At 33.3% G+C, this 25673-nt stretch overlaps 4 protein-coding genes across 5 annotated transcripts in view; 2 read left to right on the top strand and 2 right to left on the bottom strand.

Annotated features, from left to right (window-relative positions):
- Window positions 1–7326, bottom strand: part of Ethr (ecdysis triggering hormone receptor) — a 28050-nt gene extending 20724 nt beyond the window's left edge. Inside the window, exons 1-3 of one of the 2 annotated variants that reach the window (XM_070658730.1) lie at window positions 760–7326; window positions 535–650; window positions 225–387 (exon numbers count right to left, since the gene is read on the bottom strand). In XM_070658730.1, coding sequence (XP_070514831.1) covers window positions 225–387; window positions 535–650; window positions 760–850 — 370 coding nt within the window. In that variant the 5' untranslated portion in view covers window positions 851–7326. The remainder of the gene's footprint in view (window positions 1–224; window positions 388–534; window positions 651–759) is intronic. The other variant, XM_070658729.1, reaches the window with a different exon arrangement.
- The window catches only part of LOC139103766 (eukaryotic translation initiation factor 4E type 3), a 57442-nt gene that overhangs the window by 28606 nt on the left and 3163 nt on the right, over window positions 1–25673 (bottom strand). The window lies entirely within an intron of this gene.
- Window positions 8347–16034, top strand: LOC139103748 (uncharacterized). The gene is made up of 8 exons (XM_070658727.1): window positions 8347–9285; window positions 9452–9559; window positions 9748–9893; window positions 10724–10907; window positions 11023–11179; window positions 12111–12263; window positions 12569–13001; window positions 13266–16034. The coding sequence occupies exons 1-8, from the start codon at window positions 9066–9068 to the stop codon at window positions 13515–13517; spliced, it is 1653 nt and encodes a 550-aa protein (XP_070514828.1). The 5' UTR covers window positions 8347–9065; the 3' UTR covers window positions 13518–16034.
- On the top strand, window positions 17667–25597 carry E (nonribosomal peptide synthetase ebony). The gene is made up of 13 exons (XM_070658718.1): window positions 17667–18487; window positions 19051–19236; window positions 19409–19684; window positions 20820–20975; window positions 21133–21359; window positions 21439–21501; window positions 22339–22549; window positions 22706–22873; window positions 23076–23272; window positions 23402–23594; window positions 23888–24251; window positions 24348–24798; window positions 24941–25597. The coding sequence occupies exons 2-13, from the start codon at window positions 19104–19106 to the stop codon at window positions 25079–25081; spliced, it is 2580 nt and encodes an 859-aa protein (XP_070514819.1). The 5' UTR covers window positions 17667–18487; window positions 19051–19103; the 3' UTR covers window positions 25082–25597.

Genomic DNA, 25673 nt, shown 5'->3' with positions numbered 1-25673 from the left:
GTATTGGTTAATGAACCGCGCGCGTAAATCACCAAGAGAGAAAGAGACCGACACGGGGTCCATCGACATGCATTCGACGAGAAAATATCTGACGTCCGGTATTTTTGGGATAAACTGGCCAACGGAATTATCACACCCGGTCGAGTTACCCGTGCACGCAATCGAGATGATAGAATGATAGGTACCGCCAAAGTGCGTCATGCGTTTTCGCGTACAGAACTTACACATGTGCTCGCCGAGCGGCCAGACTTGAGGGCCCGAATTGACTTCGATTAACACGGTAGGCGTGCAAATAACGAGCACGCAGAGGTCGGCGACGCTCAGATTCACTAGGAAGATGTTCGTGCTGTTCCTCATGTCCTTACCCCGCAGAACGACTAACGGCACCTGAGAATATCAGACGCGAGAGCTAACAGCAAACCGACTTTCAAGACAATATTAATTAGATCAATGTCGCAGATTGGAAATAAGAGTGGCGATAAAAAAAATTATATACCGACACATTCTGTTTGAGAATAATAAAATTAAATTTACCATCAAGTTGCCGACTATACCCAAAATCATCACGATAATACAGGCTACCATCGAAGTCGTTCGGATGTAACCAGGCAGCATGTACAGCGCGGAAGTTGCGTTCTCCGACTCAATTACTGGAATCATGCAGTTACGTGATACTTGAGACATATTTCACGGGGGCAAGCAAGTGCTCCTAATTAATGTAGCGTCGTTTTCACGGCGGTAAACTTTAATCGGAAGTACCTGAGAATCCATCTAGCGCGCTGTTACCGATCGCCGTTGTGTAATAGGATGAATTCAGTTCGAACGCGACGGTAGACATCGTTGTCAACATTTTATTATTATTTTATTTTATTATCCCTTTTTTTTCTTCCAAGCGCAGAATCAAATTGCACCCTTCCTTCCTCTCTTCGCGCTCTTCGTTCCCCGAGTAATTCTTCACCTTTCTTTTTTTTTTTTTTTTTTCTCTTTTAAATTACCTTCGTAAATCTCTTCGCGGTCGCGTATCTTCGTAACAACACGTTACGTTTACGCTACTATGTGTCTTCACTTATTGTTAGACGGAGAGAGGCTCTCGCTACTTATAAGTTACCGGCCGGTTACTGCAGGTTTACAGGCCTTACGTGCAAGGCACAGTCACGTCGGCTTTTCTCGCGCTCCTTTTGCAGGACATTTAATGCTACGTCGGCTGCAACCTTCCGCCGTGCCGCGACAATTCTCGACGATGGAGTCTCGCGCACTTGGACGGATCGTCGCGCGTCGTGGAGCAGCCCGAGAAAATCCATGAGGAACCGCGGGCACGCAACGGCACCACGATATCCCGCAACGCGAATCCAGCTTACCGTTTCCCCGTGTTTAAAGGTGACCACCACTTTTGCCGTCTCGGAAACGTTAATTGACATCGTCAGGTCTCCCGTCGCGATAAATTTACCCATTAATTACCTCGATACGGCGCGGCGAGAAGCGCTCCCCAACGAGATCGCGGGGAAATTGCTCTCGCCCTAAAAGTACTGATTGGCTTTTTCACTTAAAACGCGACTCCACTTAACGTTTCGATCGAGTACCTCAGACGGTGGGAATGTTAATTTGCGGAAAGCCCCAGACGAATGTTTATCTTCTATAACTCGGACGGAAATTCGCGCCCCGAGTAATAAGTACGTCGCGGTCCTAACGCGGCCGATTAACATTATTAACTTTCTTACACTTCGTACAGTTAGTTCGTAGCATTATGAGAAACTTGTTTAATAGAATTGCGCCGGTTGTTTGCCAAACTCGATGAATAGTCATATTCAATTAAATAAAGTGACCTGACCTGCCGCTGAATACATTCCTACTCTAGATTTTTCATCAGATTGAATTCAATAAAAAAAAAAAAAAAAAGAAAGAAAAAAAGAAAGAAAAAATCCGTTTAATAAAATAATATTAAAATTACTTGTTTACCTCCTCTTATCCCGATGAAAATTATACGATCCTGTGGAATTATATTTCAAATACCGCGTAATTTTTCACAATAAATTACCTAACAATCGATAGATTGGAAATAAAAAGAAGAAAAAAATAAAATAAAATATAATAAAAAAGAAAAAAAAACGCGTCTAACATCCAATACCTGGGCAGCATCTCGCGAGCTCGTGAAAAGGGTCCATCGAGAATTTCAAGTATGCTCGAAATTTATTTGCCGTTCAATCCGAAATAGAATGCTTCCTGCACTCTGATGACAACAGGCGAACCATAATTGCGCGAGCATCCCCGCGTATTTATTGAAACCTATAAGTCACTGATCGGCGCGCGCGATTAAATTCACCTCGACTTGATTCCGTATTCCGCGCGCGGTTCCTTTCGCCGACAAAATTCGTTCTACCTCATTTGACAAACATTCCTCTCGGGTGTAGCAACCACGATCTCGAAATACAGAATCGCGCTTCGTCCACTACGTTCGACAGGCACAGCGAGACAACTTGTCCAATCTCTTAGAAGAGTGGAACTTAAATGAGCCATCAGCTAACTAATAAAGATTTCCCATGGATTAATCGACGATTTTCTTAATCACTTTTCTCTCGGAAACGAAACTTCCCCTTCATCCGGCAACGATTAATTTTAATTCCAACCGGGCTGCTGATTCAATCCGATACGTGCCCGCCGATAATCAACTATAAAATTTATTTTAACGAGAGAAGAGTCATTTATTTAATCAAGTCGCCACGCATACTCGCCGACGGGACTGTCCAGAGCTAAATATAATTTATTTCGCTTTAATCGACCCCGCGCGCAAGTTTATTTATCGCGGCGCGTTAAACTGTCGTTCACAATTAAGCAGCGGGAACAAATCCACGATTAAAGATTCACTTGGGGCCGGCGTAACGTTGTCATCACTCGTGTAATACGATCTCGTTGTTCATCGAATTTGCTGTCACTGGTAGCTCGAGAGACCGTGCTCGTGCACAGCCCCGTGACCCCCGTTGCAATCTGCACCGACAACTGACCGGAGGATATTTAACGGCGTTGCTACCACGTGACGCATTATTTTCTATTTTTTTTTTTACATTAAATCGGCCAGGACACACGTGCCCAGAAAGTACCCGGACCGTGCAAATAGTGCCGGTAAACTGAATAGAACACGGAACTCAACCGGCTGCAAACTCTCGAACGCGCCTCCGTTTCGACGCGAGCATGCGCGCTCTTTTTCTCCATTACAGTATTTTATTTTTTTTTTCCTTTCCTCGCGCGCGAATCTGTAGTAATTAATAATTTAGCATGTCTTTCTTTTAAAATAAAAATATTATTAGATTTAGTTTAATCATATTTATTAAAAAATTAACTTATATTATTTCTAGTTTAATATAATAATAATTATTTTTATATAAATATCTTTGATAAAAAAAATAATTGCGTTTATGCTCCGGTTTTGTTTTATATAGGATTATAAAGTTAATTAATTTTATTATTTTATTATACTTTATTACACTATTAATATAATTTAAAATAATAAACTCTCTAATAGACTTAAACGTTAATTTTCAAACGTAAATCATGATCTATTTAAATTAAAAAGTTCTTATGTTGAATTAAAATTGATACTTGTATTAAATATTTACTATTTCGGTCTCTCTTCCTTTTCTGTTGATTTCTCACGTTATACCTTTTACGATATAGGTTAATAACGGTTGTAGCGAAGTATGAAAGAACACGGCAACACGACGCCCTATTAGGAAACCAAGCGCATTCCATTTAAATCTCTCGCTGTCAATCCTCTCTGTTTGCATTGTAGTCGATTCGGAACAATCTCATGCTCTACGCTTTGAAGTAAAGCGCAATGATGCAAAGATATGCGTTAAAGACAATTAATTTTACCGTGAGAAATTTGTTACGCGCGAGTAACAACTTTTGTATCTTTAAATTCCATTAAAAAATTCCATAAACAAAAAAAAATAAAAAAAATAAAAAAATTGAATATTATCAAAAGAAAATTCAAATTTCTCTATCGCATAATTTTCATAAACGTTGTTAATTAAAAGCACAAATACGCTGCAATATGCGTCGCTTTAGTAATTACGTATCTCCGTGATATCTCCGTAAATATATCTTTGATCTTAGCACCGTCAATTAAAGAGCCTTGTACTTGTAATTATCTTATTCTTCAGAAACTTCTATTCGATATTACTTTTCTGATATACGCACGAATCATTTAACGAATCTCGAATTTATTTAATATTTACGTAACTAATTATAAACGTTAGACTTTTTGCCGCGAGACGTCCCTTTGCCGATAATGCTCGAGCCACGCGAAATCTAATCAGCGTCGTAAGCATCGGTGTATCATAAGCTGTCACGTCAATGTTAGCGGATTTTATTTATCGATACGTCAATATGGAAAGGCATCAATGACGCAGTTAAACTAGGTCGTGTAACCAACAGTGCCGAATTCGTATGAGAGATTCTTCGGTATTTCGTCTAGCAATTTAGCGAAATCCCATGAATTCCGCCGTGCGATGTACGTGAGCTTTGCCGTTCGACAAGCCGCGTTTCCTAAATAGCAGGTTATCGTATAATTGTTTCAAGTGTCATGAACGCCTAAAAAAAAAAAAAAAAAAAAAACCGGCATTCGCGATCGAGACCGGGGCGATTCAACATCGATGATAAATTATACTCGTTACTCGTATATGTATTTCAAATATTTATCCGCTTATTCAATTATTCGTTCAAGCAGAAAAGGCTTTGTTCCAGCAATTACTAATTAATATCAATTTTTCAACGAATCTCATAAAACTTTATATCGAATATAAAATAAATAAGAATAAAAATGCGACTTAAAATGCTATTGTATGTACGGTCGTATACTGCTGACGCATTACAATTATTAAATACACGTAATTGATTAAAAAGTATCATATGCAAGGCTTTAATAAAGCCCTTCTTCACAAATTATCGACAAACAATACTAAAATTGCATTGCGATCGACACGCCTGTTACTATTCCGATTCATTTTATATTAATTGACTGAAAAGTTAACGAGGCGTATTCGCGGTAAGCCCCATCATGAATAATCCAAGTCAAAGCTTTATACGTTGCATTTACGTTGATTTTATTCAATGTAACGTTATCTCTGGATAACAATAAACACGTATACGTTGCTCTCGCAACATTTCGCATTCGCGCGGGTAACGACGTGGGGATCAAAGAGACGAATAATCGCGCGTTTATTCGCGAAGAATGCAGTATTCTACTTATGCCGATCGTCCAGTCAATCAATCTTAGCATTGCCACTTGAACGGTCGATGAATAACACGTAGGTGGTACAATGGAAAGAGAGAGAGAGAGAGAGATAGAGACTCAATTTCTCCATATTGGGTCACGCACATGCAACACTGATCTCTCCACACGTGGCGCTTCCACGGCTGAGGATCCGCTGCACGTCGTTCATTTCTAACTGAACGAAAATTTTTCTATCTGCACGCGAGACGAGTGCGCGCCGACGGCTAGAAGGAGCGACAACAAAGCTCGTAAAGCGACCCCGATTATGCCGTGCAAAGGAAAATGTCGACGGGACAGATATAATGAATGACAGCGAGCATAATTCAACGGTTTAGCCATTAACCTCGTTTAACGTTAGAGCGCGTAATCGTAAAACGTTTTACAAGACGAGTTACAAGGGTATAAAATAAACCTGTGAAAAATACCTCATAATCTAAAATATGTACAAATTAAAATTGCATAAAAATCATAAACTGGTTTCGTTTCGATACCGCGGATTACGCGCGAGTGTTGCGCACGAGGCGTGCGAAGCGACGATAATTATCATTTTTAATTTAAATATATTTCTAGTAATGAGCCAATATCGTGCATCGAAGCGGTCGGTTACGAAATTATATTTCCTGTCCCTGGGAAAGTTATGCCGCAAAATCTAGGACAGTTCTCGCATTTCCGGTCGATTACGGATAAACTTTCGCGGATATTTGTCAGCGTTAACGTTGCGTCGCGGATGCGCCAAGACGTCGCGACCGAAATCAAAAGTAGGTATCGCGAAAGAGTTATCTATATTCCGGCGCTGATTTTTACACGTGCATGATTATTAATTGATGCGTGTGAGAAGAGTATTAGTTAAGCAGGAATACGTAGACCGCGATAGATGACTTCGCGTATGCTCGTCTGCACGTCATAACTCTTGTCCTAGAATCGCAGAATGCTTTTAAAACCAGCGCAAAGTCATCGTGTCTTTTATTACTTCGATTAATTGATTTCTTTTTTTTTATTGCACTTTTACAGTTAGATGTTAGAACTTTTCTTAATTTTTATTTTTAAAAAGTAATTAAAAAATTGTTATAAAAATAATGTTTCTAATAAAATTAATAAAATTGTAAAAAAAATTTGTTTGTAAATTTTCACTGCATATTGTATGCACTTATTTTGAATTAATCCCACCGACTTAACGTTATACTTGAAATATGAAACATGTGATGACGTAAAAAAATTATAAAGTAAACATTGAACGAATCGGTCGCCCAAATTAGTAACCATAGTGTATCGTTTGTGATTTTCGTAATTAAATCAAACCACCCATACCGACAAAAAAATAAATAAATTATCAAAATCATGACAATTTTTTAATTTTACCATTAAAAGTCATCATCACTGACCTAATTTACATTGCCGAAGCGATTGAATTATGCCATTCGATCCCGCAGTGATTTTGAAGTAATATTGACAATGTTAAAAATAAGCCCTTCCAAACCAAAATGTAATACGAGACTAAAGTGGAGAAAGTTTGCTGGAAACACGAGCAGGGTAAATAAGTTTTCTATCGCGCGTTTTTCCTCTTGCACGTCACCCCCCCATTTTTTATTTCCCTCCCTCATACAGCGTGTACATTGCAGGCGTAGCGTGAAGCTGTGCCTCGAAGATTCGTCACTGGATTTATCGAATATCTGACAGGCGTGTGGATAGAAATGGATAAAGATTGCAGACCGTGTCTGCACCGACCTACAACTGCGACAGTACAGGGATGTTTGAGATACGAGGAAGTCCCGCATCTCTAGCTTTTAAAAGTCCGGCCACTGTTATTGTTGGTCCTATGCCAACGTAAGTAATGGCCCCGCCTGGACGCAAATATATCCTTCCGCGCTTTTTCTTATTCCGACTTTGAAGTGCAGAGATCGGCCCGCGAACCGTCTACACGCCTGGATAAAATAATTATGACTCGATGGCAAACTACGTCTATTCCGCATAGTGGGTCACCAATGTAGATACAATATGTCTACAATTAGCCACATCAAAGAGTTCTCTAAATCACTTCTTCGTAAACAAAAAAAAAACATAAAAAAATAAAAAAAAGAAATGCTATTAGCTGCTTTAGATTTTCTAATTTAATTTTGAATTGAAAATAAATTACATTAAAACGTAAGTACGACTTCTTTTTTTTTCTATGTCAATTAGATATATGATATAAATGTGTGCGAGTAAAATATGAATAATTGTAATGTATCGAGTTTGTTTTGTTAATGAGCTCAAGTGACAGTACAGATCTTTGCGAGAAAATAATTAATGAAGATTGTCATTAACAAGTGGTGCCATCTTGTGTTGCTTGAGATTAATACAGTCATAATATGTAGTTTCTTTGATTTCTACCGCCATCTGTGTTATAAATATTATTGCACCAAAAAAAAAAAAAAAAACCCGCGATAATGTTTATCAGACAACAAAGATGGTTAAGAAAAATCTAGTTAATTTATTTTATATACTTCTAAATATTTAAGTTAATTTAATTTTGTGACACTGTAATTTGCTCATAAATTCTGAATTAATTATTTTCGTTTTTAGAAACATATATGACGTTTTTGACTTTGTACATTTTTATAATCAACGTAATTATTTTTTTACAAATGTGATATATTAATAACTAATTATTAGTTGTAAAAGAATAACAAGTATTTAACATTATATGCGACAGAAGATATAATAAATGATGAGCAATTACTGTCAGTTATTATATTAAAACAACACCTGTAAAGATTTATATACGTACATATATTTATGTTATATAACAATTACGTAAAAAAAAAAGAAATAAAAAAGCAGATAAATGATATAACAGAAATAAAATAGGATTTTTCCTAACAACCCAACTTGCAATATTAAGAAGCTTATGTATTAAGTGGTTCTCAAATAAAAATAATCAATAGAAAATTATTGTAACAAATTTTTATAAAAAAAAGTAAAAAATGTAAAACAAAATTTAAAATTAATTTTTATATTTTTTAAATATATTTCTAAGGAATATTTTTTACCGACTACTTTGTACATTTATTAAAAAATATATATCATCCCAGAAGTGTATTAGACATATATTGTATTATAAAATTGTACTATGTTAAATTTGTAAGAATTTATTCATGCAAATAAATTTCCTAAGCAGTTACGACTAAGAATTTGTAATATTTATTAACCTCATCCGTTTCTAGTGATTTTAAATGATCGATTTTGAGAGCATCTGTTGCATAAGAATACGTTCAAAACCTTACAAATTCACATAAAGTATATCGCATTGGTAACCTTATAAAGCTTCCGGAATTCAATATCAGAGACTGCACTTGAGCCGAATAATTCAGTAAACTTTGCCACGAGAAATTTTGCACTGTAATACGTTAAAAAAAGAAATTACATAGTAAATTACTTTATTTTATTAATTTTATTTTCTTTACGTAAAATATAATATGCCTATAAATATATGTCTACGAAGAAATAACTGTGTTTTTTAGTATTAACTTAAAAAAAAAATAAAAGAATAATCGTCATCTAAGTGGCAATTATTAACAATAATTGTATTACAAGTGGTTAAGTTAATAAATATAATTTTATAATTACTTGATAAAATCAGTGAATCATGCAGCGACAAAAACATCTGCGTAATGAATTTTTATATTATCGGTATTAGCGCTAATATATTTTAGTATAATAAAAAGGAATCATAAAAGAACACTCGCGGATTTTAATTTTGAAGAGCTCACACGAATCGATCGAATTTATATTACCCTGCTTCCTAGTCGAAGCACACATGGGAGTTTCACGAACCTGGTGCATAATTCTCGTGGTGATCGCCGCGTGCACCTGCGGCGCACGCACGGAATGTGGCGAAACCGTGCAAATTTCATTTTTAACAAGTGTGCACGACGATCCATCATGTACAAAATTATCGACAAAAAACGTAATGCTTTACGAGGCCGCGAAACTCTTCGCAGGAATTCAGAATAATAAAACCGACGGATTCAAAATCGGTAAATCAAAATAAAAATAGAATGACCAGTCTCGATCAAATACTCCACATGTTCTGATATTACTATACTGAATAATTCTCTCGACAGTAATCCTAACACAAAAGAAAATGTAGTAATTCAATTAAAAAAAAAAAAAAAAAAAATTAACGAGATAAATTGTTTACAGAAATCACCATTTTGGACACGTGCGGAAGTGTAACAGGCGCTCTGAAAGCGGTTATGAAAGCTTTAGTATGGGCGGGTGTCAACTGTTTACATCCACCTCATTATCTAGGTAAGATCGACGTCCTAACGCTTTCAACGATTGACACTAATTTCCAAAAGCTAATAAATTAATTAACAAAATGTATTTCATAAACTGAAATACGGGACGAAAATTACGCTCGCGTACAAACACGAAGTTCGTGTTTCCTAGGTACTTAGATTATGCTGTCAATTGATTTATGTTTCGTAATTATGTAGGAATTATCGGACCAGACACCATAACCAACGTCGAAGCGATACATAAAGTGACTTCGATGTTAAAGGTGCCGCATATTATTAAGAAACCATCGACTTCTCCATACTTGCACACTTTAACGGAGGAATCTAATTCATTATTAGTGCAGGTAGTTAATATTAATTAATCAGCAAATATATCTATAAATATTACTCGATACCATCAAGCTTGTTACGCATCGAAAGCCTTAAAATACTTAATTTTATCAATCACAAAAGAAATCATTATTTTAATTAAAGTAGCTAATTGTGGTGTTGAGATCATCATAACGTTTGCATAATATATGTATACATGCGATATGCAATAATAATGCAGTTCATTGCTTACGCAAGCATTTGAAAGTGTTGCTTTTAATTAGGGTGTATTTATCGCTTTTGTATGCAGTTAATTCTAATTTTGCTGTATTATAAATTAAATATATGTCGCACATATAATACAATTTATAATACAACATGTTTTACAAAACAAAGTTTTGAAAATTAAATGTATGCAATGCAGAAAGAGAAAGAGAAATAGCTATATAGTATAATTCTTCATTATGTCGTAAATTATAATTACTAATTATAAAAAATTATATAATGTATTCTCTAGAATAAACGACGATATAAGATTGCACCGTATTAGCGATAGCATTATCGATCGAATGTAATTTAATAGTACGAGCATATATATATCTATGCTAACTGCAGAGAAAAAAAAAAACGATCTCGGTATTTATCCAGTTACTTGGTTTCATTAGCAGAAATCCACGTGTATATAGACGTTCTTGAGTTAAATGCATGCAAATTAATCGTACGTCTACTTAATTATTATTAGAATCCTTATTTTTATGCTTCTTAATTTGTACTAATTTTTTCAAATAAATATCATATGCTCAGAGACGATATTTTAGCACGAACAATCGAAACGCGTAATAATAAATTATTCTTTTTTTTGTAGGGGATATTAAAAATGATAGAAATCTTAGACTGGAAATCCTTCACATTAATAGCTAACAGTGATGCTGAGAACGATGATGACATACAAAATGTTGCAAAAAAGCTAACGATAAGTGCAATAACGAACAATTTATGTGTTATAATTCACGATGATGATAATGATGATAATAACAATGATAAAAAAGGTACGAAATTGTGTTCTTATTTTTTCGACGTAAGAAATTTTACTTTAGCAAAATTTGATAATAATATGAAGCAAATTCCGAAAAATATTTTTAATAATTTAATATATTTATTTAGATTATTCCTCACATATCGTATACATTGGAAAACCAGAAGAGAAATTCTTTAACGAAGCTAAAAATTCAGCTATATTAATCGTCAGCGAAGGAAATTTAAGAGATTATTTAAATCGTATAAATTCAACTAACACCATACTGCTTTTAGAAGATTCCAGGTAATTACAAATAATTATTAATTTTTTTTTCTTTTTTTTTACAAAATTTATTTGCACAATTGAAAATTTCGTACTTATACGTATCTTTAAAGATCGTGATCTTGAGTAAGAGACAGCCCAAAGTAATCGTTAATAATTTAAAGGCGATGTGGTGCATCTGGCTACTTATTTCATTATTAATCACAAACTCTTCGGCAAAGTTACGTGCATCACGTTAATGAATTATTGATTACATAGAAGCAGAGTGATCGAAGATGGAAGGTTATTTTCCGTACATTAAATAAATCTCACCGCGAGTGAAGTAGAAAAAAAAAAAAAATGCACGTACGTCCCGTTATTATTTCGAAACCTTACTATTACTTCAATCGTCAGTGATATTTAATGGTAATTGCGTGATAAATTAATTTTACACTAAACTCGCGTCGTGCCGATTACGCGACTAAAATACCGATAAACACACGACTGAAATCACGATTTCTACTTCCGTCGAATGCCAGGCTTAATCGAGGTTAAGGATCCTAGATAAATCGCGGTGAATTGCTGATATCCTCACTTTTTTTTTTTTTTTCCCAGCACTTTAACGTTTCACTCTCCGGAATAATAGTCGCGTCGAGGTCATCCTTAAATCAACGCAAAAAATCTCTCACTGTGAATTATTATCGCGAATACTTTGTTCTACAAAGAAAGACTATTGTTGATACGAAAGATGCATATCACCTGTCTAATAAATTTCTCATTACAACTTAATTTTTCTTAAATAAAACTAATTAAATATTGTTATTAAAATTAAAACAATTACAGATGTCTAAAAAATTCTCGATAAAATCAATTATATTACTCGATAACTAAATTTATCAATTTAACAAAAAAAAAAAAAAAAAAAAAAAAAACATGTAGGAAAGCGTTCCATATTAAATTCTTTTGTTAACAGAAATGTAATCGACAATCTCGAATGGAGGGTCAAGAATTCGCAGTGGTGGGCGCCTGAAAACCATTTTGAACGTTACGATGCCAAGGAATTAAAGCAAGTCAGATGGTTAGAAAATGCCATAGACATTTACGTGAGAGCTTTAAAAGCGTTATGGTGAGTGTAACGAAATTTTTACTAAACAATACAATTATCTTATCTATCGAAACGTAACAAAAAAAATTAATTCAATACCTGTCGCTAGTGAAATATAATTATTTACAATTTAACAGAAATATATTCAACTGTATAAATTCCTAATTTCAAATCAGTTAATTCTGCATAATTATCTAATGGGTTATGTCGTTTACGAGATGTGGTTTAAGAAACTAGAACACTGTTCTGTACATATGAATATGTCATCATTTATACGATAAACGTTTTATTAATTGCGCAAAATTAAATTATTTATTACGTTGCAGTAAGAACAAAAAGTGTAAGAATCAAATAAATCCTTCGGATTGGGATCATATGGTGTCAAACGTGTTAAAAACGCACAATGCGGAATCGGAAGCGGCACCAAAGTTTCTCGATCTGTTTATAAAAAAGAAGTCTGGTAATCTAAAGCGCTTGGGTGGCATAATAGCTCGCCAGAATAGAACGCAAGTTTATTGGGGTGAAAGTATACCGAACGAGAAGGAGGACATTACGGATGAAGCCGAGAAAAGTCACCGAGCGCCAGAAGGCAACGACAACGTGTCGTATATGTTTAGAGAACTTTTGAAAGGAGAAAATGAATCGCGCTCGGGATGCGCCACAGCCGTCAAAGAGATTAAAACGCTAGACGAAAAGGTCAGCGAGACGAAAGAAATTCTGGTTTCGGGAATGGATGATAACGAGGAGTGGTGGACGACGGTGAGGATTTTTAATATATTTTTAATAAATTTTTTAATAAAAGAAAAAGCTTTATAAATTGACGTTATAAAATCAATAGCCTTTCTTGCCTTTTCGTGGCCGTATACTTAAAGAAACACGCGCTACAAATATTATTGTTAAACTGAGAAATAGTTTTTTGGGAAATTAATTTTAAATTCCTCATTTATGTGTTGTATGTATATTAGAAAAAAAGTCGAAAATAAAAAAAAAAAAGTAAACGCAAGCTATTTTCCACGTTGCCAGGTATTCACAGTGAGCGGCGTGGGAATCGCGATGTTTCTGGTTGGAATTCTAGCCATTTACCTTATCTACGCGAACATAAGGGAGCCGAGAGGTACAAAGAATAAAAATTATTTGAATAGAGATACTAGTTTAAGAAGAATGGGTAGCGATAGAGAATTACCCACAACCATAACCACCCGTAATCAACGAGCACTGCGCTCTCCGCAGAGAAGAGACAGCGAGAGAAGCACCGTATCCGAGAAAAGTGTTTAATACGGAATGCATTGAAAATGATAAGTCGCATGAATAGTGAATAAAAGAAAACACTTTTAGCAGGCGATAGAAACTTGCTTTAAAATAATAGAATATATATAATGCAAATACATATTTGTTATTTTGTTTCTTAATTAACATGTTTTTTTAGCCATTAAAAAATTTACTATAACATTTATCAATGCTCTGTTATAAATTGTAATAAAATATTAATTATTTTAGCTACTAGAACAAACCATGCGCGTGCTACGCGCGCGCTATTTTTCAATATAATTTTATTTTTATTAAAAAAAAAAAATTAATTCAAAAGATGTTAATCTAAATAAAAAAAAAAAAATAAAAAAAAAAGGAAACGATAACCCCGTCACGTAAAACGGATAATTGATCCGATTAAACGGAACTAAGAATTTAATCAAGATTAACACGTAAAGTAAATAAGGAAGCACCTTGAAGAAGAAGTCGCGAACTTCATTTACAATGAGAATAATTTCTCACATCGTCCATTTATAGCGAAATTAATTGCGCGAATGTTGCCCATGGCAACATAACACGCTAAGAACACGTTTATGTATTATGTATTAATTATTGAATCGCGCGTGATACTTTACACGATACTCCTGAAGTGATTACAATGCGACGGCTACGATTTTAATTAAATCGCCGATATTGGGCACGTATAAATTTTACATCGTTAAAATTAGGTTAATGACCCTCCTATCACAGGTGCTGAGCTCTTTTCATCGCTTTGAATCATCGTATCCACTTCAATCCGAGCAATCGGACGATAACCGTATCCAATCATTAATCCCGAGAGTCAGTTAACCGGCCGAGACCGGCGATAATTACTTGCCATTCATCAAAAGTAATCGGGTTTCAAGAAATGGATACGCTACGACGTATGAAATAATGGTATTACCCGCCGGCTAGACTTTATGCGCGGTGACTCTTTGTAAATAAGAACGCGCGTGCCGTTCTCACACGTAATACAAGGCCAGGCTAAACCAAGATTATTTCAAAATATTTTACAATTAACAAAGTGAATGTGTAAGTGTGCTATTTCTTAACATTTTTAATTAATTGCCAAACAATCGCGCGGCCTTTCGATAACTTCACCGAGCCCAATTTATTACCTCTTAGAGGTCGCGCGAGAAAAATCACAAATTAATTAATCTCAAGCCGGCGAAAAACGTGCCGCCGACATTGAGCGAGCGAGCGAGCGAATAGCGTCGCCTTTTTTTTTTATTCTCTAATTAATATCTGGAGTTTACGCTCCCGCAAAACACGCTATTGTTGTCGCACAGTTGCGAAATGCCTTGGACAAGTAAAATTTCCGGTACACGGGTAAGCGCATGCCGTACAATAGAGGGGTAAAGGATACCGCGGATGTGACAGATTAAGATGGTAAAATGCTCGGGGGTTATGCCTGGCTGTATAGGATGGCCAGCCAGTATGGATACGGTTATTGTTATGGTCACTTGACGCGATCAAACGGTCAATCAAGATTGCGTAACATGCGAAATCTACCTAACGCACGTTGTCGTAACCAGTCAAGATAAAATCGACCCTAGCGGGCGATTCGCACGATTGATTTACCATGCGGAAAACAGGATCTATTTTTACGGTCACAAAAATAGGAAAAAACCGAGTAAACAGATATAAAAAAAAAGGGAGGAGGATAATCATGAATATTGTATACATATGCGTTTACGTTTACTTTGTATAATATTAAATAATAAAATATTTAATTCACATTTTCTTTTTCTTTTTTCCTGATTCTAACGCGATCAAATAGTAAATTTAATTAATTAATTTTTACTTATTTTAAATTCCGACGACACGCAAGTGCAAGTGAAACGATTTGCTGTCGTAAGACAGCGCGAAAAATCTATTAAAGAATTTAGCTGACTCTCTTTTGTAATTTTTTATATTGCTTTAGTGAAAGTGCGTGAATGTCCAGTCGATGCATGAGTTTAGATATGTAACTGACGTAGTCGTTAAGCAATGAACAAGCACGGTTGCGCATAAGCTGACGTTACAGCTATAATAGCGATAGATTATTAACTGTTAACCACAAAAAGGTATTTTAAAATAGTTATCGAGAACTTTGATAAGATAACTAAATAAAATTATAAAACTGGTCTCGTTAACAGAAAAAAGAAAAAAAATCTTATCTTCATGATTTTGTTACTCGAACGATTAAAGACACTTTGAAACGCGTAAAGATATTTTTAATGCATTTTAATTAAATGTTATTTGCCAAGATATCTCAAACTCGTCAGAAACCGGTTATGCGTATAAATAAAACATAAACTTTATGTATATCAAATATTACATTGAAAAAGGTCGTAACGCATTTTTAATATTAATGTTTAAACGTCTGAGTTTGTTTTACGTGTAGGCGAAAATATGTGTCATATTCTGGAAAATAACGTTTTTAATGCGGTTATTTTTTTTTTATTTGAATGTAAATCCGTGAATTTTAATTAAATAACTGTTTACGTTACAGTTAAAATAAAAGAGGAAAAGCCGTTGTATAGATTATTGCACTTTTAACACTGTACGAACGTTCTTATAAATAAGAAACAATACTAGACCTCTCTAAATTTTCTCTAACCTTATAAAAAATTTGATTGGTTGCATCTATTGTAGTAATGGGAAGATTGAGGCACAATAGGAAAATGAACGTTATCTTATTATCTTGGATTCTCCCCCTTTCATCACATCAGCACGAGCTTGAATGATTAATAATGCAGCAAAGTGACGTAGAATTCTAGTTACCGCTTGTAACATAATTCACTAACATTTCAACCCGTCTTAAAAAAAAGTACGTCTTACAAATCCAGGTAAAACCAAACAACCTGAATGATTAATTCTACTTACACATAAAGGTTTAATTATATATTTAAAATTGAATTGAAAATAAGCAGAATTTTACATTAAAAAATTACTTAATAAGAAGCAATAACATGTTTCAAATAATATAATTTTTATTTTTATTTTTAAAATATTTATTTCCACAGAAAGAATAGAAAAAATAATTTTTTATCACGCTACTAAGTTCAGTTATTTCCGTGTGTTACTGTCAAGCTTCGACGTGCTTATTACAGAACTTATCAGAAACACTAAGTTCAACGAAAGATATCGCTAACGGAAAAATTTCGTGTAAAATATATTTTTCTTTTTTTAAGTAAGAGAGTTCGGTGCATTCTTTCGAGCTTACACGTACCTACTTTCCGGATAGTACGTTACGCATATTACTCATAACTGAGTGCCTGGTATATTCATTATTGTCTTGATTCATTAATTATGTATCATATTATTTCACGATGTCGTTCTATTACGATATATATTAATTATTAGATAGTGTGTAATTATAGATTTAGAAAAACAGCCATAATTTATTAATAATCAACAGAGTTCTTATTTTACATGAATTCAAATTACAAAGACTTTAATTGCGCTCAATTACAACGTCGGGCTTTTATAAACAAATTATATGTTGTAAAGCGTTTCGGGAAAAAATTTTAATACTGAAGGAAATCGACTGACATCGTAAAGAATTTTTCCTTGTGTCTTACAGTCGTACAAAGTATGTACATCGTGCATTAATTTTTTTTTATATGTTACGTTCTAGAAAAAAAATATTAATAAAATAAATATATGATTTCATACTTTTAATCTAATGTCCTGATAATACTACACCTTATTTTACAAATTTATTTACTGTAAATTAATTATTCGCAATTACACTGCTAATAATAATGTATTTTTTATAAACTCTTTTGCTAATAGAACGTGAAATAGGCAAGAAACTAAAGAAAATAACCTTGTAAGATATACAGGAAAAGGCCACATGATAAAACAGTATTAATTATTTTCAAGGCTCTTCAGATATTCTATTTGTTCTCTAAAATTATTATATTCTGCTAATTAAATACTAATCCATAATTATACGTGCGATTAGTTTAATCAAGTCAATTAAATTAAATCAGGTCATAATTGTCAATTTAATTAAAAAAAAAAAAAATAAAAGTAAAAAAAGTGATTTTATTGACTTTGCAACAAGATGGCAAGATTTTAAAATACACGCACGTTCTTTGAAAATAATTTCATGAAAGTTACAAAACAAAATTGATACTATTAAAAATTATTTTCGTAATACAAAATAATTAAATGTTTACCCACCCCAAGCTTTTCATTTATTTTTAATCACCGTTATAATTAATGTAACGATAATAATTACGTAAAGTGGACATATATCCAACAAGTAACTGTCTGTGAAGAGAAGAAAGAAAAAATCTAATTCTTATAACTGATGATTTGGGAAATATGAATGACGTATTCCGACTATCCCCGGAAGTAATACACGGTAGATTTGCAGGAAAAGTTTTCAATTATGATCCTATATGACGTAGGGCAGACGACGGTCGCGATATAAAGTAGCGCATAGGCACAGAGATACTAAATAGTGGTAGGGGACAACACGAACAAATCAAAGTCTTTGTAGTTAGTTCTATATAAGAGTACAAGTCATATCAACCGTAGGAGGCATTTTCTCTGAGTAACTAGCCCGCATATAACCAAACGTTAAAGTCCCGTTAAATACAAAAACCACTTTGCCAAGTTATTTGAATTGCATTGAAGAAGACTTAAGAAATAACCGGAATAACCGGAAAGAGCCATAGCAGCAAGAAGAAAGAGAGATAAGAAAGGAAAAAAAAAAGAAAAAACAAGGAAAAAAGGAAAAAAACCCCGAGTGCCCGTATTCATAAAAGAGCGACTGAGTGGTACCAGTGTTCAGTTAAAGAAATAACAGAATATGTATGTATATCTACTTTAAAGTGAAAGGGAACCGGGGTCACTGTATATTTCGACAGTTCTTTGCAGTGTGAGGAACGACGTAAAAGTGTTAACTCTCGCTAAAATTGCCTGCTGCGGGAGACAAATCGAAATCAGAATACAGTGATAAGGTGAGTGAGTGTCAACGCGAAAAAAAGTGCAAATTACAGAAACTGTTTAGTGTATTAATAAATTAATTGTAAGTAGTAAATTAAAAAAAAAAAAAGAATTTAATTATTACATTACGCATAGTACCATAATAGATTTTGAATAAAATTAAATAATTCTAAAAGTATAAGAATCAAATATTACAAAAGACCATTATTTTTCCCACAGTTTTTTAATACAAATGTATAGATTAAAAAAAAATTTATCATTGTTTATTGTAAATGCAATTAATTGAATCTTGAAGTTACTAGAGTGAGAAAATGTGTTTGAGCAATCAACGTTTGCGTTAAGAAATTTCGACACTGTTCATACAAGCCACATTGGATAATCGGTTAATAATAAATGCGTTTAAAACTCGAGTCTTACCTAAGACTCGTTAAATTAAATGAAACACTATCAGAAATTAACACAATTAATTTCAATTATTTACTAAAGTCGTCAAATCATCGTTAAGATTAAGTTATGTGATAATAATTGAATAAATTGAGCAGCTCGTTATTTTATTTTAATCTAAATCATATTTTAGGTCTATTGCTACTAATTGTAGCACCGAGTAAGAATTTCTATGAATGTTTGAAAATGGGCACTTTACAGCAGCAATCAATTTTAAGAGGTCAACAGACAGAAAAAGACGCGGAAAAAGATTTAGTGCATGAATTGTTCACTCGTGCGGCAAAGGTCTGCCCAAGTCAAACCGCGATATATTACGAAGGTAAAATTTTTACTTTTCGATATAAAATGTAATAGAAATCGAAACTAGTATCTTAAAATGTGATTTTTGATAATTAACTAAGTAATTAATTGTAATAAATAAGATGAATAACTCTCTGATGTGAATTTTATATATATTATAAAAAAATATATATTATTGGGATTGAATACAGATGACAGCGGCCAGGAATACACGTTATCTTTCAAAGAATTGGATAATATCACCAATCAGTTGGCGCGAGCATTGCGAAAGTACGAAAAAAGTGAAAGAACCTCTCAATCATTAGTAACAGTCTGCATGAAACCGTCACATCGGCTTCCAACTCTATTACTTGGCATACTGAAAGCAGGAATGGCTTATTTACCTTTGGACGCGGAATTTCCGACGTCTAGAGTGAAACATATTCTCGAAGAGGCCCAACCGTTATTAGTAGTAATCGAGGAAGGAGGTAAATATTAAAGAAATTCGTAGCTTTAATTTATAAAAAATTTAGGTGTTATTAAAAAAATTTTTTTTTGATAATCACAAAAAAATAAAATATTAATTTTAGTTCATTGCTTTGAGAAAAATCTAAGATATTTGAAAACTTTATGAGATTTTTTTTTTTTACTGACATCTTGCATGTTTTAATATTATTTAAATATACTTTAGCATTGCAGCAAAATTACCCTTCATCAATATCGTTGCTATCAAACCTACGCATTTGCAATTGAATGTATAATGTGTGATTCAATAATCGTAAGGTACTGACGTAATATTTTTTATAAATTACATGCGGTTTTTTTACGCAAGACTGATTGCACATATACATATAATAAATTTATTATGTCGGTTAGTTTTTACGAGGATTATTTAAAACTCGAGATAAAAATTAAATGGTATTTGCATGAAATACATTACACATCAAATGGTGATTTTTATTCCGCTATAAATAAAGTTCCATTAAGTATTACTTCATTTTTTTTAAAGATCTCTTTTCAAACAATCATCCGTGATTATTGACAAATGAATGCGAAATACATATTACGAATATTTTATAAAGAAAAGTTTAACAGCAAAAATATTAATATTGGTATGCAAAACTACGTTGAGAAATTCTACTGCTTCTTCGCAAAACGTTTGATTGTTGCATACGTTTCAAAATTACTTTTCTTTTAATCCCGCAATTATATTTAATAAAAAATGTATTGAAAAAAAAAAAAGAAATTTAGAAAACAAATCGAGATATGTTCATAGAAAAGGTGGAACTTTCCATTTAATGTCTGATGTTTCTTGTGCAAGCTAAAACTTCATTCCGAGAAATTTTCAAATAATTCTTATACCAGTGTGAGGAATAGCATTACTTTCAAAGTGAATAATGGATCGTTTTAAAACAATTTGCTGAACACAGATAGATTTTATTATTTCTACAGCTATAAATATACGTAAAAGAATCTTGAAAAGAACCTTGGTTTTTGCGGTTTATTTTGATTGAACATAATTAAAGAATAATGCATTATTATCTCTTCCCGCTGTATTTTTTTTTATTTATGACCGCAATATGAATATGAATCATCGAGTAAAAATAACGATTCCACTTTTAGCGGATTTATCAATTTACGAAGGATCTTTAGTCGTGACATATGAAAAACTTTTGGAAGAAGCTAAGCAAAAAAACGAAGACGCGTTACAAGTTAAGAAGAGCTCTAACCAACTCGCTATCGTACTTTATACTTCCGGCAGCACGGGAATTCCCAAAGGTAAATAATTACATTTTATATTAATTATAAGGCAGGAACAGAACAATGTAACTTCGTTTGGAAATTTGTTAATAAGAGCTAAGAAAAGCGAAAATTTAGAAATAAATAATTGCAATGCACGCACAGTGGCCTAAAACGTACAATTATCTTTTTGTAGGTGTGCTTATACCACATGCTACTTTGTTGAATCGTCTACAATGGCAGTGGAGAGAACTTCCATATGCTAATGACGAAAAACGATGTGTTTTCAAAACCTCTCTCACTTTCGTTGACAGTTGCCCCGAAATTTGGGGACCTCTATTACGAAACCGTACTTTAATAGTCGTCCCGAAAAATGTGACAAAAGATCCGGAAAAGTTTATACCGCTGTTAGAAAAGCATCAGGTAAAAACTTATTAAGTTGTATTAATATAACACAATTTTTTGACAAAAAAAAAGAAAAAAAAATATTTATCTGTTTTAGATACAACGATTAGTTCTTGTGCCATCATTATTGCATTCATTGCTCATGTATCTAGGCTTGCAAGTAAGTATGCAAAGTTATATAGAACAAATCACTTTTCCCGTCAAGACCTGTTATTATTACGTAAATTTCTTGAAAATTAAAGTCCTGATTTTACACAACACCACACGAAATGTTAAAGAATAACGTGCTTTCTCTTTAGTCCCTGACCATTAAAATAAATAAAAATTTGAAAATGTCATAAACGACGATAGACGATACTGGACATTAAATATAATCGATCATAAGACATTAAATGTACTGGCATTATTTTTCTATTAATATTTACGAAGATTAAAACAAAAAATTTATTTTCTATATTTATCTCTTCCTCCTCTTTCTTTTTCTTAAAAATAACTTCGGAACGTTAAATTCTTTGAAAACATTAAGTTTTATTTGTCTCGTCTGATTGTGAGTAAATTGCAAAAAATGCAGAATGAAATAAGTATGCATATAAACGAGAGAAGCAACGTTATAACGATTCGGTGGTTTTTTTCTTTTTTATCTAATGTGTCTCGATTAACTGGTTTTTCTACAAATTAATCTAAATTGCGTACTAAAATTACATAACATAAATTACAAGATTGATTAAATACTTTGTGGAAATTATGTTGTCGAGATATGTAAGAAATATAATTTATCGGGTGCTCATTAACCTAAGCGGATTAAAAAAAAATTAACATTATAATTATCTTTACAATTCATTTTTCATGAAATGCGGTATTAAAATATGGTATAATCTTGTAATCAACGTTAGCGTCGTTTAAGAAACCTGAAACACGTTATAATTTATGTGCGACAAGTATGCACCGCCTTGCGATACCTTGAATTTAATATACCGTCTGACATTGTTTTGCACAGGATAATAACAACGTTCTCAATCGCTTGAAACTCTGGATCTGTTCAGGAGAATCATTGTCGGTTGCGTTGGCCGAACAATTTTTTACCACGTTTGACAATAAGGACAAAATATTAGCTAATTTTTATGGAAGTACAGAAGTTATGGGGGACGTCACGTATTGTTTACTAAACGACCGGACGCAATTGCAAGATATGGAGAAAGTACCAATTGGTAAAACTAATTTCTTATTTATCTACGTGAAGATTTATTTCACAAACGGCGCTCTAATAAAATAATAAAACTCTTCTAAATTAATAACTAGACGTATATTTAATTATATTAACTAGCGCTCAGAAATAATAATTATTAAACAACACGTGAATGCAGGAAAGCCGATCGACAACTGCATAATTTATCTCGTCAACAAGGATATGCGAGTGATTCCTCAGGGAGAAGTCGGAGAGCTGATTGTGGCTGGAAGAAACCTTGCCGCGGGTTATATACGTGAACGAGACACACATAAATTTTTAGACAATCCTCACGCCATTGATCCAGGTAAGAAAATTAAGTAACACAACAGGAAGATCGAAAGCCACGTCTCTCGAACTTGAAGAATTCACTGCGATCTACATTCTCGGTTTTCTTTACGAAATAATGAAGCGACTTGAATTTCAACATTAAAAAAAATTTTTTTTAATTAAAAAGACTACATCTTTGCTACTGTTTTAAAAAAAATATATGCCGAATTTGTCTACAGAATATCCAAGAATCTTCCGTACGGGTGATTACGCTAAAATTGTCAGAGGGCTGATAATTTACGAAGGACGAGTGGACTCGCAGATTAAGATTAGAGGTCATCGTGTGGACCTTACAGAAGTCGAAAAGGTGGTCGCGAGGATACCTAACATTGATAAAGTCGTAGTACTTTGTTATAAACCCGGTGAACTGTCTCAGGTAAAATATTTTAAAACAAATTCTTTATTATTTACCGAGTTATTTATCAAAGCTGTCACAAATATCTCTTTACCGACGCTAAATTATTATAATTTACACAAATGTATTTTATACATTTTGCATTTTCAGGCACTAATAGCTTTCGTTACTGTCGCGAACGACGCAGTCTTCTTATCGGAGATCGAAAATGATCTTCAAAGAACGTTACCGCCGTATATGTTACCACAAGTTTTCATTATCGATCGCATACCTCTATTGACTAATGGGAAAACAGATCGGCAGGCGTTATTAAAGAAATACGAATCATCTTGCTCTAATAACGGTACGTCGAGCTAACGATTTGATATTTTTGTTACATTAAATGAAACGCCACGTATGTCGTAACGTCACTTTGAAGTAATAAAAAAAAAAGTTTTAATCATATCGTTTTATCAATCGTATAAAATGTCTATTTCTAGTTTATTAAGAAAATTGTAAGCTTATGAATATTAATATTATATGTATAAATACTTCCTTTCTCTTTTTACACAATCTTTGCTAATTATATCTCATTAAACTCAAAATAAAATTATATTTTCTGTAGAATTAATTAATATTAAAAATTCTATTTCATAGAAAGTAACTTTGCGACGAACTGCGATTATACTGGCGTGCATAATCAGGATCTTGCGAAAGCCCGTATCCTTTTCCCAACTATCGCGTCCGTAATCGGATGTGGTGGTCGTACGCTGGTAACGCTCAACGCTAATTTCTATGAACTTGGTGGAAATTCCTTGAATTCCATTTACACCGTGACCAAGTTAAAAGACCAAGGCTATCATATTGGTATCACGGATTTTATAACAGCGAAAAATTTGGCCGAAATGTTGGACCGAATGAAACCCGTGTCATTTAACGAGGATTTCGTGAAAGAATCGATGGACAATCTGTCGGACGTCTTCGAGCTACTAAACGACAATCATAAAAAGGACGCAATCGAGTGAGTAACGCAAAACTAATAATTTCAAATTCCTGACAATTATCTTTCCTATATTGTAAAAAACGTTGAAATATAACCGCTCATGTAACTTCGCAGAATAATCACGGAAAGCTTTTATTCGAAAGCCGACTTGGAACAGTGGTTAATGCCGGACATAACGCGAGCCGATTATTACGAGCTAATGGAATCTTTATGGGATGTTCTCGTAGAGAAGAATCTTAGCTTTGTAATAAAGTCAGGTCAGAGTGGAAAAATAATCGGAGTTACCCTCAACTTCGATCTTTGGGACGAGCCCGATGTTATAGTGAAATCCAAGCTAATAATCGTTTTCGATTTTCTCGAATATCTCGAGGAGCCGATCAGGAGTCACAAATTACCAAAGGGTAAAGGCAAAATTATTCATAATTTCATGATGGGGACGAATTCTGAATTGAACGCCACGGAAAATATACTTGTGATTAAAAAAATGGAAGAATACTGCTTGCAATTCGCTAAGCAAAAGGAATACATCGGAATTTTTACGACAAACACGAATCCACTCACGCAGGTAAATGATAAATGCCTAATCTTTAAATAACTTTACTAATAATACGGAAACTTAATGCATAAAATATTGTTCTTTTTTTTTTCTTCAAAAATTTTAATATGTAACGTTTCAATTAATTTAATTAATTAATTTTATTTCACAGCAACTTGGTACGGACATATTTCATTATGAAACAATGCTGGCATACCAAGTGAATAAATACGAGACATCCGATGGAAATAAACCGTTCGGCAAAGCTCCCAATACTCAATTGGCAATTTGTTCGTTAAAAATGATTAATTGAAATTAATTTATAAAAACATGTATATAGTATGACGATAGGAAATAGTGTAAAGACAAAAGTATTATTACTAGAGAACAATGTAAGCTTCAACTGCTAATTTTCATTGACGTGTTGTGATTACTGATAACCCATGACGACAAAACATCATTAAAATTATATTAATTTTTTGTAAATATTAGAAATAAAAGTAAAACAACAAAACATAACGTTGTGAAATTATTTAAGTTATATAATTAATTATATTATTAAAAGATAATAAAAACGCGATATATCGTTACTTTACATAAAACATGCAAAATGTATGAAATAATATTTTAACAATTTATAGATGTAGATTTAAATGACGTAATAATAAACCTGTACATGTATATTTGTGAAATAATGGTATTTACAATTTGCAATTACAAAAAATAAAAAAAAAATCTTTGCGATAGATTACTCTGACAAAAATAATATTTATCGAATATATCTCTATTTTAAGTTAAAAAATATTTAGATACTAATTTCTTTTATTTTTTTACTTTTTACAATTTTAAAGTACAACATGCCTTTATGCACAGTATATGTATATGCTTGTGTATGAGAGAGAGAA

This window comes from Cardiocondyla obscurior, linkage group LG06 (genome assembly GCF_019399895.1).
Source record: "Cardiocondyla obscurior isolate alpha-2009 linkage group LG06, Cobs3.1, whole genome shotgun sequence".
Taxonomy (NCBI): Eukaryota; Metazoa; Arthropoda; class Insecta; order Hymenoptera; family Formicidae; genus Cardiocondyla; species Cardiocondyla obscurior.
Note: the sequence above shows the minus strand (reverse complement) of the source record. Positions and strands in the feature narration are given on the sequence as shown.